Genomic DNA, 16,281 nt, shown 5'->3' on the forward strand with positions numbered 1-16,281 from the left:
CTACACTGACCATAGTCCTTAGGGGCGATCCCGCTGGTGAGTGAGTGGTGTGCGACCCCACCCCCTTTTTGAAATATTTAAGCGGGCTGACGAGCCTGGGACCCCGCACCCGCGCGCCCATGTGGTACTAGACCTGGCAATATTTGGCAGCCACCGGCAACCCCAGAAGATAAGAAGATGGCCTATTCCCTGCTGATGAGGGGTAAATACCCCGAAACACGTGTCCAGGGATGGCGAAGAAAGATACATCGCGGAATACAAAACTACACTGACCATAGTCCTTAGGGGCGATCCCGCTGGTGAGTGAGTGGTGTGCGACCCCACCCCCTTTTTGAAATACCCACAGAATATACACCATTTACAAATTCACTTTCCCGGCTGCACATTCCACCGCTCGGCTCCAGTCAAACTCTTGCGTAATGCGCACAATTCATAACTCGCCTCTCGGCTGCACATTCACTCGCCCGGCACCCATACCTCGTCTAGCACATAATTATCAACAAACCTCAATCTGTTTTCTGTCAGTGTCACTTTCTCAAAATGTAAGGTCACCACTGCATTGTTTTCCTTTCATTTATTCCTTATTCAAGTCACGATTTCCGCCGTTTCTGTCAACATATGTAGTGAGCTAAATGCATGGCCATACTGACTTACTGATAGGATTATTCTGTATTCTTTATTCTTTCTTCATTGTAATTAGGCCTGACAGGTTCTCCTGTGTTTTTTTTCTCCCAAATCTTTACCCCGTAGGCATTGTGTTAAATACCAGGCACTTTATTTCCATAGTCCTGAAGATGATCCCTGTATCCTAAGAGCTTGGGATCGAAACGTCGTCGACAAATGATTCAGTACCACTATTTTACGATTTGTATGAGAAATGTGGTCGCTGTATTGGTTAGCTTGCTTATTTCAAGCGTCCATAGCTCTTTTGTTGCCTGAAAAAATCCTCAAAGTTTTATGTTGTATGTTTTCTCTTTCCCCCAGATCGGGTGCAGGATCCTGTCCCGTTCTATTATTTTTGCTCCTCATGTATACTATTGTTTGATTATATTGAACATTAAAAATTCTCTGTCCGGCTGGACACAGAATAGTTATAGTACCCATTCAGGTCTATATGTTATCTTTCCCATATACTAATTACCTAAGGACCATTGTTCTCGAAAATAACTGATACCCGGGCTCTTTAGTTGCTCATCGGGTTCCCTTGATTGGTTAAAAATAGTTCTACCTTTATTTTTTAGGCTATCAACATCGTTTTAGGCTTCCAGGCCGTTTCACGGGGCAACGACTGTTCGGCACCTGCAAAGTAGCAATTTCTGTCCGGCAGCTGTTGAGCTATACCAATAGCTGTAACTCAAAAAATGTAAGCCCTATTGCATTTCTAATGCTTGTTTGAATAATCCATTCGGACTCCTTCAGAGACATCCTGTCAAAAGTGGTTAGCTGTGACTGGATGCTCTGAGGTTTTAGTAGAGAGGGGGAGAGCAGTATTCTGACTATCTTTGAATCAGGAGTAAATTTTAAAACTTTGTTATTGGAAAAAACAAGACAAGTATTTTGGCGAATTCTTAAGAAGACGGAAGTGATTGTTTGTCTGATTTCGGATTCAGGAAGGAGTCTACAATTTTAAATATGGTTCTGGGTACATTGTCAGTTTGCTCAATTTGCATGCAATCTTTAGCACTTCTTGGGGCATATTCTCAAGGACTTATCGCCAAGTTATCGGCACTTTATCTCAGCCAAAGTGGAGATAAATGTATCGCACCATTCACAAGCTGGTGCTAACAGGCGATATCACCAGTTTCCCTGCGATAGCAGCCGCAAAAAACATCGCCACAGATGACACCGGCAACTAACTCTAGTGATATGCAGAGTAGGTGTCCCCTTGCAAAAAGCCGTGACAAAACCACCTCGCAACATTCTCAACAACCAGCCAGATCGCCAATAAGATAACAAAACATGCGATAAGGTGTGTTAGCATCAGGGATTTAAAACCTGCTCTTACCTGGTGTCAAGTCGGACGACAACCTGCCGAATAAAAGGGAGCCCAGCCCAGAGCCACACCTGAAGAACAACAGATGCCATGGAGCTACTGATCATGCAGCTCAAACATCCAAGAGAGCCACAACACCCACCTCAATACATAAGGCAGAAGGACATCTGCACCTCCGTCCTTGGTCTGGCACCCCCTGAGAGAGATACCATAGCAGATGATGACGACTCCCACACCATGCACAGCGCTAATGAAAGACCAACGTATCCACACCCCACACACAGAAGTCCCTGCTTAAGGTACTCCTGCATGGGATGCCCTTGACACACAGAAGTCTCTGCTTGAGGTACTCCTGCATGGGATGCCCTTGACACTTATGTACACAACAACCCATACGCCCAAACGTTGCACACAAATACAACTCATTGCTCCGAGCTGTGGCATATCATCCACATAACTGCAGCAGGTCAGAAGAGTGCCGGCTCCACGAGACCCACAAACGCAATGGCAGGACATCCCGGGAACATGCACATCCCCTATCACGTGGAACTGTACCATGCACGTATGCTGCATTTGTTGGGAGCACTGCCACTGGCAGTGTTGCGCATCAGTTACCGTCTGAGCTTCCGTCTTGCGTAAGTTACCTGGGTCCAGTCCTGGTTACACTGTCGAACATGCACATTCGAGTGGCACATGGATGTCTGCCTTTCTAACACAATGGTAGCTGAACTGGATTATGACTTGTGTGTGCGCCTCCCGTTGGCCCATGACCAGGAGTGTAACCGTGATACACATGCATGGGATGCCTTGATATTTGGTGTATGTGCTGGCAGTTGGGCATGGGCATGGGAGATTGCACAAGTCCTTGTGTGCAATTACCACATCGAGGGGATCCCCTATTGGAATGTGTTGCGGGATGGTGAAACGGCACGGACGGAGCACTTCTGTCCGGACCAGTTAACGGATTGGCTCTCCCTCGTGTTTGTTGAACTCGACAATGACGTACTCTTGAAATTGATTGCCCAGAAAGCTGCGCTCGCATTCATGGACGAGTAACTACGTTCCTGCAGCCACAACTGATTGTAACCCAGAGCACAGGTCCCAACACCTTGTTGCATCCTGGAGGAATGGTCAAATATCCCACAACAGCAGTGAACATGTCTGCATTCGTTTGGACTCAGAATGCATATGCGTGCATCTACGCATGTTGACACACAACTGTGCAAGGTGAGGCAGTCCCATGGGCGGAGCTGCACAGCGTCGTTTGGCAACGTTCCTAAGTCTGACATACTGCTGGAGGGAGAGTACACACATGGCAATGTAGTACTACATGTGACCTGGTTGGACCCTTTCACCTGCTCACTGTCACCAGAGCAGACAGTCGGCGCAGTCCGGTGGTACAGCACTATGCAGATCCCATGGTCTGTGAGTCATGTCCCCTGTCAGGGGGCAATGGGCATACGCCAAACATCACATGACTCGTCCAGCAAGGCAAGGTGGGCTGGGACCTTGCCATCTGTAATGTTTGGTGTTCATTTTTGCCTCCCCATTTCTTGCACCTCTAAATGTTCCTATGCTGCCTGTTAGTGTCTGAAGCATTGGTCTGCATTAAGCATGGGCGAATTTTGCGGATTTGCGGTCCGCGAAAACGTGCGAAATGGCAAAAAATCCACGAGTTTGAGGAAAAATCCGCAAACTCACGGATTTGCACATATATATCTAGAGTACTTTCTACTGGCTAATCAGTAAGTGCTAGCTCGTTGGGTAAAAGTTTAGTGCTTTTCGTACACTGCAGCTGCGTAAAGGGCCAGAAAATTTGTCTCCAGTGACCATGTGGGCCTGTAACTTTGACACTGCGCCAAAAGGCTCCGAGGTCCCTTGAGTGAGCTGTCCATCATAGTGGGGAAAGGGCGGGAAGACGTTTCATACTGCTAGTGTGTGGTGTGCGGGGCCAAATGGGTGGGGCTTCTATGCGTGTTCACATGCCTCTTGCATATAAAGGGTCAGAGAGCGAGCAGTGCATCATATGAGGAGCAAGCAGCCTCCTGGTCACAGGAACTACACGGGGATCGCGCTCGAGAAACTCATGGATGCAAAGACCTCCCTCAAGGATTACAGCTAGCTCGTTGAGTAAATGTATAGTGCTTTTCCTACACTGCAGCTGCGTAAAGGGCCAGAAGATTTGTCTCCAGTGACCATGTGTGCCTGTAACTTTGCCACCGTGCCAAAAGGCGCCAAGGTCCCTTGAGTGAGCTGTCCATCGTAGTGGGGAAAGGACGGGAAGATGTTTCAAACCGCTAGTGTGTGGTGGGCGGTGCTTCTATGCGTGTTCGCATGCCTCTTGTGTATAAAGGGTCAGAGAGCGAACAGTGCATCATATGGTCACAGGAACTACACGGGGATCGCGCTCGAGAAACTCATGGATGCAAAGACCTCCCTCAAGGATTACAGCTAATTTTCGAAGGCAGAGATAGGGGTAAAGCACACTTGCCCAGCCTCGACCGTGCTCACTAATGTTTTGGGCTGATTAAAACATTACTGAATTTGAGCTTCAACTCGGGCATGACTTAGTTGTCGGGCACCTGGCTGTATAGGGTCAGGACCGGGTCAGAGAATAATTGCAAGTAAGCAACTTGCTTCCTGTGGAGGTTTAATTTTGGTGACAGGAGCATCCTGCCAGAATGTTACAAAGTCTACAAACTGCACAAAAACAAATCCACCCGCGAGTGGATTTGCGGATTTTTCGGCAATTTTGGGAGATTCGCGGATCGCGAAATTGTCGAAAATCTGTTAATTCTGTGAGCGGAACATGTTTTCCTCCCATACTTAGTCTGCATGTTGTGGCCCTTGTCTTGCCCGTACTGACAAGCACATGCTACTTCACTAATGTTCAACTGTGATGAGTATTGATTAGAATGACAAATTGTGTGCCTCAATGAGCATTGTCCGTAGACAGGGAGGGACTGACTGACACATTTCACTTAGGGGTGACTCCCTATTGACAGCTCTACCTCTGTGAGCCAGACATTGTGGCTGGGATAGTTGCTGGTAGACCTGTGCTCTTATGTGTCTTCAGCAAAGTGAGTATGATATCCAACTTCTTGTCATGTGGATCAATGTGATACATCAAAACAGGCTGTGTCCGCACAGTTGAGTGTGAGTAGGTATGCAAAGAGATGTTCTGTTGTCAAAAGTGATGGAGTACACTGCTTTACGGCTGCTACCAAATTTGAAATTTTTACACACAGCCCTATTTAATACATGGACGAGGGGGTAGGTTGGGGGGTTCCGAGATTGTTGTTCATGAGCAATGAGGCCACAGCTAGTTCACACCTTCATAATCATCTAATTGACCATGTGGGTCAGGGTCAAACATGTGCATTGATGTCATTTCCGAGGGTGTACCTTTTTGTGCAATTAATGTCCCTACATTCAGCCATACTTTTATACTTGATTGAACATAGACATGACACATCTTTTTTATTTGGAATGTTTTATTCACATTCTGTGGAGTGTCGGAGCTGGAGCAGTACATGGCCATGCACACCCCACATTACTTGGTTGCCCAGTGGAGGGCCAACCAGAGTCATTTGGGGAATGACAAGTTAATCAGAAGAGGAGGAGTTCAGTCTGCAGCCTCATTGCTGTGTCATTGGTAACCAGAGCAGATATGGCAGTCCATGTTGGGGACCAGGTGAATGTTGCAGAGTGTTTTGGGGGACAGTGGAAGGGGTTGTTCCAGGGCATGCTGCAGAGGGCTGAAGCAGGCAGGAACAGGCCATATGGAAGAGGTGGATGCTACAACCTCCTTTCTCCCCCAGTGATTACCATCCACATCTTACTCCTCTGATATGTCTTCTGTGTTCGGTGTGTCAGGTGTGTGTGGTGGTGTTATGGCTGGATCACTTTGTGCCACTGACACATCAGGGTGCGGAGATGTGTCTGTCGAAGTTCCTGCAGCAGTTATCAGGGACAGGCTCTGTGGCAGCAATGGCAAAAGGAGGATCTGCAGGGCATGGAAGATCCCAGCTACATCTCGCTGGTGTTCAGCCGTGGCAGCCATCCTTCCATCCTGATTCCGCTCCATTTTCTCCTTTGTCCCCAACAGCTGTGCCAACTCTGTGCTGTCATTGCTGGACCCTGTCTGACTAGTCAGTATCCGAGTAATGGCTCCAGCGAGGTCAGCCAAGAATTGTTGTAGAGCATGGAATGGACTGTGGGTGTCCATTAGGGACCTTAAGTGGTCCCTTATGGGACTTATACACTCACGTATGGCATCTAGTTTGGCTGCCATAAGGTCCAAACCCACCCGCACCTGTTCAGCCAGCTCCTTCTGGCAGTCTAACACATGGCGTTGGAATTTCATGTGTCTTTCCGTGAGGTGGTGTGAGCCAGCTGTGGTGGTGGGTGCTTCCTGCTGTGCGGTCTGTGCGGGGGGTGAGCTCACCTCGATGCAGCTGGGCTGCTCTGCTCCTGGAGGTGGGGTGCGGAGGCTGGACACGAGCCGTTGGAGGGTGTCGGAGCAGATGGCCAGGGGGTCCTCTTCCTCATCACTGAAGAGATGTCTGGTCTCTGCAGGAGGTGTGGATTATCCCTGTGCAATGTAAAGGAGTGATGCAGTTTAACAGTGTGTTCCATGTATGTTGATGTATTGTACATTTTCCAGACTGACAGCATGACAATGTACATTGTGACTGTTTTGGAGGAGCTGGCTATTTGATGGGAGACAGTGGACATTTTCGACCAAATGACGGATGTGAGGTTGTACTCGTACATTGTCACCTCACAGTTTCCTCCTATGCCAGATGTGATTGGACAGTTTCTACACACAAGCGGCATCAGTTGTGTCCTCAGTCCTGTAGTGAAAGTGTTGCACTTTGTACCACATTGTCGTCAATGTTGATGTGCTGTGATTGCTATTTGTGTGTGCTGCATTGTAGGAGAGTCACCCCTCCAGCTCTGATTTAGCAGCCCCTTATCCCTTTGAGGCGGTGTGCCTTTGACTTGTGTGCTTTTACGGTGCTGAGATGTTGGGGACTTGGGTGATTTGTGCTCTTGGACGGTTTTTGTACTCTTGTGCATTGTTTGTCTGCAGATGTGTTGTTGACGTCAGGGTTGTATGTGCACGTGGATGTGTCAGAGTGTGACTTGCTATTTTGAGGATGTGATCCACACTGGGCCACCTCAGTGTCATGTCATGCCCTATGTCTTGTATTTTGACTGCAGCCATGCTATTGGTCATGCAGTGTCACCTGCATTGTCAGTGTGGCTCACAGAGCCGCTGCTTTGCTGGATTCAGCACATGTGCATGTGTAGGTTGTGGGATTGGTGATAGGGAAGGGGGCTCCTTTGTGCACATAGTGGACAGGGGCCTACTTGGTGTTTCTATGTGTGTTGCAGTGTGCCAAGGGTATCAGGGACATGTTCCACGATCATTGTGGGTGTGCAGTGTGCTACACATAATTGTACATGTGTGCCATTGTGACCATCTCACCCCATACCCCCAGTCCCTGGTCGTTACTCACGCTGTTGCTGTTGGGTCAGGTCATATCAAGCTGTGTCTTGACTCCCAACTCCTTGCATCGTCTCCACACTGATGACTGTGGCCACCATTTCCTCCAGCTCATCCAGCTTCTCCTGTGGCGCAGGACTCTCACCTCCAGTCGCCGTTGCTGCATTCCTGTTGGCAGCAAGTTTCTGCTTGGTTTGGCTTTTCACATCATGCCAGCGCCTCTTGACCTCCTCCATTGACCTCCTCAACACTCAGACTGCAATCACGTTGTTCACAATGGACTGCTATATTTCCGTTTGTGTTGCTAATGACACAGTGGAGGTGACGAACAGTTGTTGGTAGTGTTCTATCACCTCTGTGACGATGATCCTGTTTTCCTGCGGACTGAACCCCGTCTTCTTCTTCCTCTTCTCCTTGCCATTCCCCGAACAGGGGTTCCTGGCTGGTCCTCCGTGGAGCTTGTGGGGTTCGAGTTGTCCTCTGCACTCGGTCCGGGTGCATCCATGGTGCTACGCAGTTTATTTTGCTGTGTTTTGTTTATTGCTTTTATAGTGCATTTTCCCGCATGATGAGTGGGAATTGCAGGCCTGTTGCTGGTTGTTGTTGATTTTTGTATCGCGATTTGGGGCCTTGCAACTTTTTCCGAGTTTGTGTTTCACATTTTTTTGGCATCACATTAATTTTTACATGGTCATTAGGCGCGTTATCATGAGACTATCATACGGTGCCGCTGGGTTGGGAATACAACATTAACACGGTGTTATTTTGTTGTGAGAGACTGCGATTTGCAAAGTTGTGTTAAGCTAATTTTGCGATGATTAGCACACGTTCTTGAGAATATCCCCCCTTATGTTTTTCCTAAACTGCTTCAATGCAGGCTTGCAAATGAGTTTATCTGTAGCTGCAAAATTACGTTGCCACTTCCTCTCTAGTTTTTTGCATTTACTTGTTTTTGCTTTCAGTTCTGCAGAGCACTACGGAGCTGTGGAAAAAAACTTTTTTCAAATGCACGATTTTATCAAAATTTGATCTTAGATCAAAATCAAAGGCTGTAATTGCCTTATCAATATCACCAGACTGATCAACCTTAACTTGAGTGCAAGTCAAATTCAGTATTGCATCCAAGACTGTAGGGAAACATCCTTTACAAAGCAACTTTTACAACGCACTACCATTAAGACGCAACTTTTACAACGCAAGTCATTACAACGAATTGCGCTGGAGGGCGCTCTAGGATATGGAATAGTTTAATTACTATCCAACACCTTCCCTACTATCCACGGGGACTGGAGTTGGAATAGTAAATTAAACTATTCACTATCCAGCGCCCGCAACGCAAGTCGTTGTAACGACTTGCGTTGTAAAAGTAAAAGTTGCATCGTAATGGCATGCGTTGTAAAAGCATGCGTTGAAACGTCATACAACCAAGACTGTATGCCAAGGCGTGATACATCACCACCTTATTTGCTTTTGGGACCTGCTGAGAGGGGAATTTAAATTGAAAATGAATTAGATGATGATCTGATCAAGCTAGGGGGGTGTTTTCTCCACTTCAAGAGAGTGGGCAAATTAGAGAAAATAATGTCAAAGTGTGGTCGCCAATAAGTGTGGGGACAGCGACATTTTGAACTAATTTAAAGTCAAACATTGCTTCAATCAGCTCTTCAGCAGCTTTGCACGACGGATTGTCAACATGAATGTTGCAGTCACTTAGCACCATGAAATTTGAATTTTGTAGGACAAAGGGCATACTAGCATTGTCTAACATCTCACAAAACTGTGAGTCGGCCTTCAGAGGGTGATATACAAGAATTCCTAAGAGGGAGAAATTGCTCGAGACCTTTATGGTAAAAAGCAAGGGCCTCAGCTTTGCCCTGTACATTCACTTGGTGACTGGAGCAAAAGAACTTGGGCCGGTAAATGATGGCCATCCCACCACCCACTGCCCTGGTTCTATCTAAATGTGAGCTAGAGTATCCATTAGCAATGGCTGATTCAAGATCCAGGTCCAAATTTTGTTCAGCCATGTTTTGGTAGGAAAAATATGATCACAGGTGTTTTCATGTAAAATAGTCCAAAGTTCTATTTTATGTTTGGGAAGTGATCTAACATTGCTTGAGCAGGATTTTAAAACACCATCTGTATGTAAATGTAATTTGGGAATTATAGAATCGTTTGAGGTCAGTCTAATATTTCCCAACTGAGATGGCCTCATGTGTTCCCTATGGGAAAGTCTCTTGTGGTCCTTGTGAGAAAATATTGAGGGTCTAATACAGGGGAAACTCACGTTAAGATGTAAGGGAAAGCCACAGTTTGGACATCAAAGCTTGCTGTTGCTTTTTATGTCACAAGAGAGATGGTAATTACATTTGGGTGGTTGAAGGCTGAGAAGAGAGGCCTTACTGAAAACAATTCTTGCCAGTTCTGGGGAAAAAAGGGAATCAGGGCTGGCAGTGGCTGCGATCTGAGTTTGCCACTGGTGCGCTGGCTGAGTCTCAGCTGCACGCATACATGCTTGCATCCTGATTAAAAAGTATGGCAGAAGATTTGAAATCTAGAAATGCCCCGCACAGGCGCTGCAACTAGGGCGAGCGGCTACTTTATCAGTGGCCTAATAAGTGGCACTATTCAGCCACCATAAGCTCAAACACGATTCAAATTTAAGACTGACTTTAACAAAAAAGATTATGTGCAAAACTTATTAAAAACAACTCCTCGGAATAATATAAAATACAACAGAAAAACAAATGTTAAGAAAGAAAACACCAAGTCGTCTCACTTACAGGCCGTACAGCCCAGATGCGGCCCAGAGAAGAGGAAGAAAAGGCCCAGACGTGCCCAAAAAAGAGGAGAAAATAACCCGGACAGGGCTTAAAAGTGGAGGAGAAAATTACAACAAACAAGGGGAAACCCTTTAGTTCCAGTGAACATAGATAAACTTGAATTGTAGAAACACAGTAGTTCCCTCAGAAGCACTTAGTAGTAAATTATTCTTTCATTCACATGCAAGGGTACCGTGTGTATACCTCTATACACTTGTTTTTAGAGTTTGATATAGCGCGAACTAGACGCGAAGATATCATGTATCAGAGCGCTTTACATGAGCACCAGTTTCGTTACAGATGGACACATTCATTTTTGTTCGGCATGATAGATTAAGTGATTTGCCCAGAATCATAGGATGATGAGTGTCGTTGCCGAGACTCGTACCCGTTCCCCAGCTTTGAGGTCGTCTGCTCTAGCCGCAAGGCTACATCCTCTTCCATACCTTATGTGTAATTATTACAAATTAGAGAACCCACAGCTCACACAAATAATCCTACAGTATAATTTCAAAAATAACTGATTTCAGGAGAACCACAGTGTTTCTTTCATTCAAAAATGGAGAAGCAGACCTAGATGTAGCAGAATAGATACAAACAAGAGTAGAGAAAGTAGTAGACCTTGAAGCAGTCAATACATAGAAGTACATTTCCAACCTCTGCCCAAAGAAAAAGTTTAAGCGAGTCAGATAAGGGCAAGAGAATATATGTGGGGTAACAGCTCAAGACCCGCCCTGGAAGCAGCCAACACATTTTCTACATAGTGTTATCCGATACTTAGGTTGACTTCACCAAGTTCAAAAGTCAAAGGGAGTCATTTTTTTTATTGCCAACAAATATAGTTAGTAACTTTGAAAAAAATCATATCTCTTCCTGTCTTCGATGGGTCAAGTAATCTGTGAAGCTACCTACGATTCAGATACACATATCTATACACCTCCCTATATATTCTACAAAAACAAACATATTTACACCAAAATAAAGCGAAAGCTCTACTTAGGAGTTCTGGCATTAGTTAAATTGTTACCTTCAACAAAGTTTGTGTTTTGATTGTTAGCGGATGTATTTGGTTTTGCCCACTTCAGTCGCCCTACACTGTGATCCTTAAAGCTTCCGTTGATCATCCTGATGTTGGTTTCCGCTGTAGAAACAAAATATTTTTAATGAAGGACCATTGCAGCTGGTGTCTCAAAGAGCAGAAAGATATGTTTTCAGTTTTCCAGTATACCCTTCCCAAGGCAAAGTTCAGTCTTCATCTCTCCCTTCCCCAGTATCTAATTTCATGAGTGCTCATTTCTTTTTCATCTTTTGAAACTCACCAATACTCCATGTGCTTTAGAAGCAAGGATCATTGTCAAACCTCAACCAGACCTTATTTGGTGTTGCCACCACATGCCACTCCATCGCTAGCCATGGTCTGCTCCTCCACTCATGAGGTAGAGAGGCTGTTGGTAAATCACTTTACGCAAATTATGGCATTGAAGTAGGCTCAACTGCATGGTGTTGCCCTGTACCATCATGAATTTTAGTTCATTCCATCAATCTACTAAAGTATCAAGGCAGACTCCATTGGTCATCTGGGATCCTACTATAGTTCAGTTAAAAAATAAGTTTATTTAGACCATTCGGTCTTTAAACAACAGCTCATACATTAATATTTAAAAGAATCTACACATAAAACATCATAGTCATAAAATCATGATATCCTTAAAAATTAATTCCTAACAATTTAAATATCAATACCATTTCTTTTTAGATTAAGACACATCTTGCTGCACTTGGACCTCTAATGCAGCAGGGAACTTATATACACCTTGCATAAATTTCCCAATGGCTATCGCAATATCTAACTTTTCCATTTCCGCAAGAAGCTCCCATGCTTGTTAACGCGCCCTTACATTATACTTTAAAAAGATCGGACGAAGGATTAATTTACGTAACTCTAAAAAATGATCACAATCCAATAAAATGTGTAAAATATTGCATTTCATCCCTATCTTACATATACATTTACCATCTTGTTGCAATAATCCAGATATTATAGCACTATTTATCACAGCCAGGTTAATACCAATTCTTATCCTAAGCACTTCCATTCTTAGCCAACGATTCGCTAATGTGTCTAGGTAAGGGTAACTTATATCTTTCTCCCAGCTACTGCACATACTATAGATTTGCTTACCTACTGAAATATCATTCATGTGTGGCTCCCTAAGACTTCAACATTGCTGTTGTGACCTCATGGTGTTCACAGAAGACTGCCTTGTGTCACCTCACTTCTACTGCCTCACTCAGTAGTCCTTACACCCTATGTGCGTGGTAGTGGGCAAGCAGGGCTGCATTACTCCTATATTGTGTAATTGTACCTAGTAGTAAATCTGCTAGCAGGTGCAGGGTTAGTGTGTTGTAGGGTATGAATTATCTGAACGTTTGGGAACACTCTTACACTAATATTTTTCAGGGTGTTTAAAATATTTTCCATGACCCATTGCTACCCAGAGAATGATGGAAGAGTTACTGTTGTCGAGGCATGGGTATTCTGTTTCTAGGGCAGGAATTGGCCTGGAACATCCCCCAAACTGGCGAGGATGTGGGTGAATTTCTCCACAAAGAAAGAAATCACCTGTGTTGAAGAAAAGAACAATGCAATTGCTCTATATAAAATCATTTTCACATGTGAGGTTGTACTTTCTGTACAATTGTGTGTGCGGAAATGGATGTGCATGAATGTAAATCAGTGTTCACATAGTGTTCCAGGGGGACTCCTGGGCTGATGCGACTTTCACTGCTGTCTAGGAGTAGTCAGACGCAAGTCGTCAAATGTGACATGGTTGTTACCATACTTCTTGCACTTATTTTTAGTTCAACAACACTTAGGGGTCTATTAGGATGGCGGGCGGACTCCATTCCACCCGCCACCCTAGTGGTGCTGGGACCGGCCACCAGTGGTGTGGCGGTCCCGCACCGCCAATTAGGATGCCACCGCCACGGTGGTGGTGGCATCCCACATACATTAGATTGTGGCGGGTGGTGCTGTAAGCAGCACCCGCCACAATGCAATATATGCATGTCGCGCATTTGCATGGACAACGTGACAGGCACCGCGCAGTGCCTCCCACATTGTGCATGCAAATGGAGGGGGGGTACCCTGGGTACCCCCCAAATACACACCAAACCCCCCTACCCCTGGGGGCCCGCAACAGGCCCCCGAAAGTAATCTCCGTCTGGCTTTCCATGGCAAAGTCTCCACCATGGAAAGCCCTGCACCGCCGCCCATCATGATATGGATGGCGGTGTCTGGGAGGCGGGCGGGAGATAATGGCGGGCAGATCACTACTGCCATGCGGGCGGTGGCTATCCGCCCGACATCCTAATAGACCCCTTAAAGTCCATACCATGAATTATGCAGTCAATTCTAAATTGTGCTTTGTACTTACTAATTGGGTTACCTGTTTTAGCCAGGCAATAAGGAACCGAAGACTGCGATGCTTTACTCTGCTTGCCTTGCCTGCCTTACTTCTGTCCTACAGGACTGGCCCCCGAACCTTCAGGACATACTACGTAATATCTCACATACTTCTTCAGTGTTGTGGTTACAGAACAGGCAGTTTTTAAGATGCACACGTCACCCAAACCAAAGATTACATCTGGCATCTTCCCAGTCACTACATAACAAACCGTCCTTATCACATTCACAAAACACCCTTTCGATATTCAATAATGCGTCTTTCATCCTTTGATCATTAGCATTCTACACTCATCGGTGTCGTCACAGACAATTGTTCTAGACACACAGCAATAGACATTCTCCTCAGAATTCCCTAGCGAGAACCCTTACCAAAGCCACATATGTGGTAAAGCGCTGCCAAACCAACAGCACTATCATTCACTACACCAACATGCACAGTGGCATCACTCACACAATACCTTCATAAGAATACCACATCCTCAAGAGCACAACATTGCATCATAATGACCTACCTGGATTGTGCTGCACTAGCAGAGTAAAGGACAACCAACCTACCAACCAACGAAATGAAAAAAAAAGAAAAGCCCTTTGGCAAACCCACCAATACGTGTAAAACTTTACAAAGATCTTCCCAAATCAAAACCATTTTACTTTCACACTAAGCTACACACACCATGTCTAAACAGAGAGTAGAACATACTGCTTAACAGCCTCTCACAACCAAACACAAATAAATAACATGCCCGCTTAATTGATGTGTATATAAAAGCACACGGCTATATAATAGACAGGAATGGGAGGTGTTTATAGGCCTATTTTTATGCATACTTTGCTGGAATAACTCAATATGCTCCGAACAGCGGCGATCCCAGGGTGGGAGTACACATTGAATATGCCAGAGTAGAATGCAACAAAAATCCCTGGAATCATTTAGTCTTCTTGTTTTTTTTACAAATAAATTTGGAAGAAACTAAAGGAAAATGTAGCACACATTTAATGCAGAGAGCACACCTAAAGCTACATGTTGCTGGGTTTAATAAATGCATGAGATCCCGGAGGAGCCACATACAGTGGGACCCATTAGGAAGGCGAGCGGTTTGCCCAGCCGGGCCGGCGCCATCTGCAACAGAATGACCCCCGCCACATTAGGATGGCTGGGGGGTCCGCCGCGGATGGAAAGTCCGTCCGCCGCATTTCCGCTGGTCGCGAAGTTGACTGGCGGAAAAATTGCTTGTCTATGGTGGCGGTGTCTGTGAGACACCGCCAACCATATTAGGATGAGTGAGGTCAGATGCTTCTTCACAGTGGCTCTGCCGCTGTGGAGAAGCATGCGGTCTTCACTTTGGGGGCCCATTGCAGGCCCCCCTGGTGAAGGCGAGGTGGGGGGTGCACATGGGGGGTACCTGTGATACCCCCCTGCATTTGCATACACAATCCGGAAGGCACTGCTCGGTGCCTGCCGCTTTGTGTTTTCAAATGCACAACATGCATTTGTCACATTGCGGCGGGTGCTGGTGTAAACACCGCCCGCTGCAATGTTACAAATGTATGATGCGCCCGCCAGTGTGTCGGGTGCATCATAATTTGCATGGCGGGACCGCCGTTAAGGTCGCAGGCTGTCCCGTTTTCCACGGGATTTGTCCGCCCGCCATCTTAATGTGCCCATTATTTCCAAAGTTTAAGGGATTATTTATTTTCTGATGTATTTGTGAGATTGACCATAGTACAAGGAGAAAAACAGAAGCAAAAAACGCAATTGAGCTGAAAAGGCAGGAGTTGCATTGTTACACTTGCATAATTTAATATATTGTGTGTGCCACTGGTACAGCTCCAACTAATGGGAAGAATAGTTGCTGTGCCCGAGTGTGCAGCAGCTTCACACACTGGGCCTTGAACTGACACAGACCTTCTGTTTCAGGTGTTAATGTAAATGTACTAGAGCTTGTCTCACTACTTAGATTTGTTTTGTATGTCCAACCATGTTGAAGGAGGTGCCACTTATTCCAATAACTGACCATAATACAATCATTTGAATAGGTCGAACCTTTGTTTTCTGAACTGTTTGTTGTCACGGTTGATGTGGTGGCGCTGTATACAAACATTCTTTTATTTTATTTTTTTAATTTAAGTGAGAGTTTATAGGAGTTATAAACATACAATACTGTTGTGTAAAGGTACATTTTCCTGAATCTTGCAGTAATAAGAAATCGCCATAAGTCAAAAGTGCACAGTGCTAAATACTTATCAAATATAAAAACATGTTTCAGAATATTCAAGAATAAAATCAATGCGTTCATATAAGGCACTGAAAGGTCATCTTAAGTTAACATACCAAGTGCTAGATAAAGTGCAAAGTACTAATTACTATCAAGTATAGATACAAATTTCAGAATATTGAACAGTAAAATCGATGTGTTCCTACAGGGCACTAAAAGATCATCTTAAGTTAACATATAACGTACTAAATATCACCAAGGTGAACTCA

The 16,281-nt window shown here is 45.3% G+C and overlaps 1 protein-coding gene across 1 annotated transcript in view; it reads right to left on the reverse strand.

The window, feature by feature from the left end:
- Positions 1 to 16,281, reverse strand: part of MAMDC4 (MAM domain containing 4) — a 607,580-nt gene that overhangs the window by 350,078 nt on the left and 241,221 nt on the right. The window contains exon 13 of the mRNA XM_086921169.1: positions 11,355 to 11,468. Within this exon, the coding sequence (XP_086777295.1) occupies positions 11,355 to 11,468 (114 nt within the window). The remainder of the gene's footprint in view (positions 1 to 11,354; positions 11,469 to 16,281) is intronic.

This window comes from Lissotriton vulgaris, chromosome 5 (assembly GCF_964263255.1).
Source record: "Lissotriton vulgaris chromosome 5, aLisVul1.2, whole genome shotgun sequence".
NCBI classification, from domain to species: domain Eukaryota; kingdom Metazoa; phylum Chordata; class Amphibia; order Caudata; family Salamandridae; genus Lissotriton; species Lissotriton vulgaris.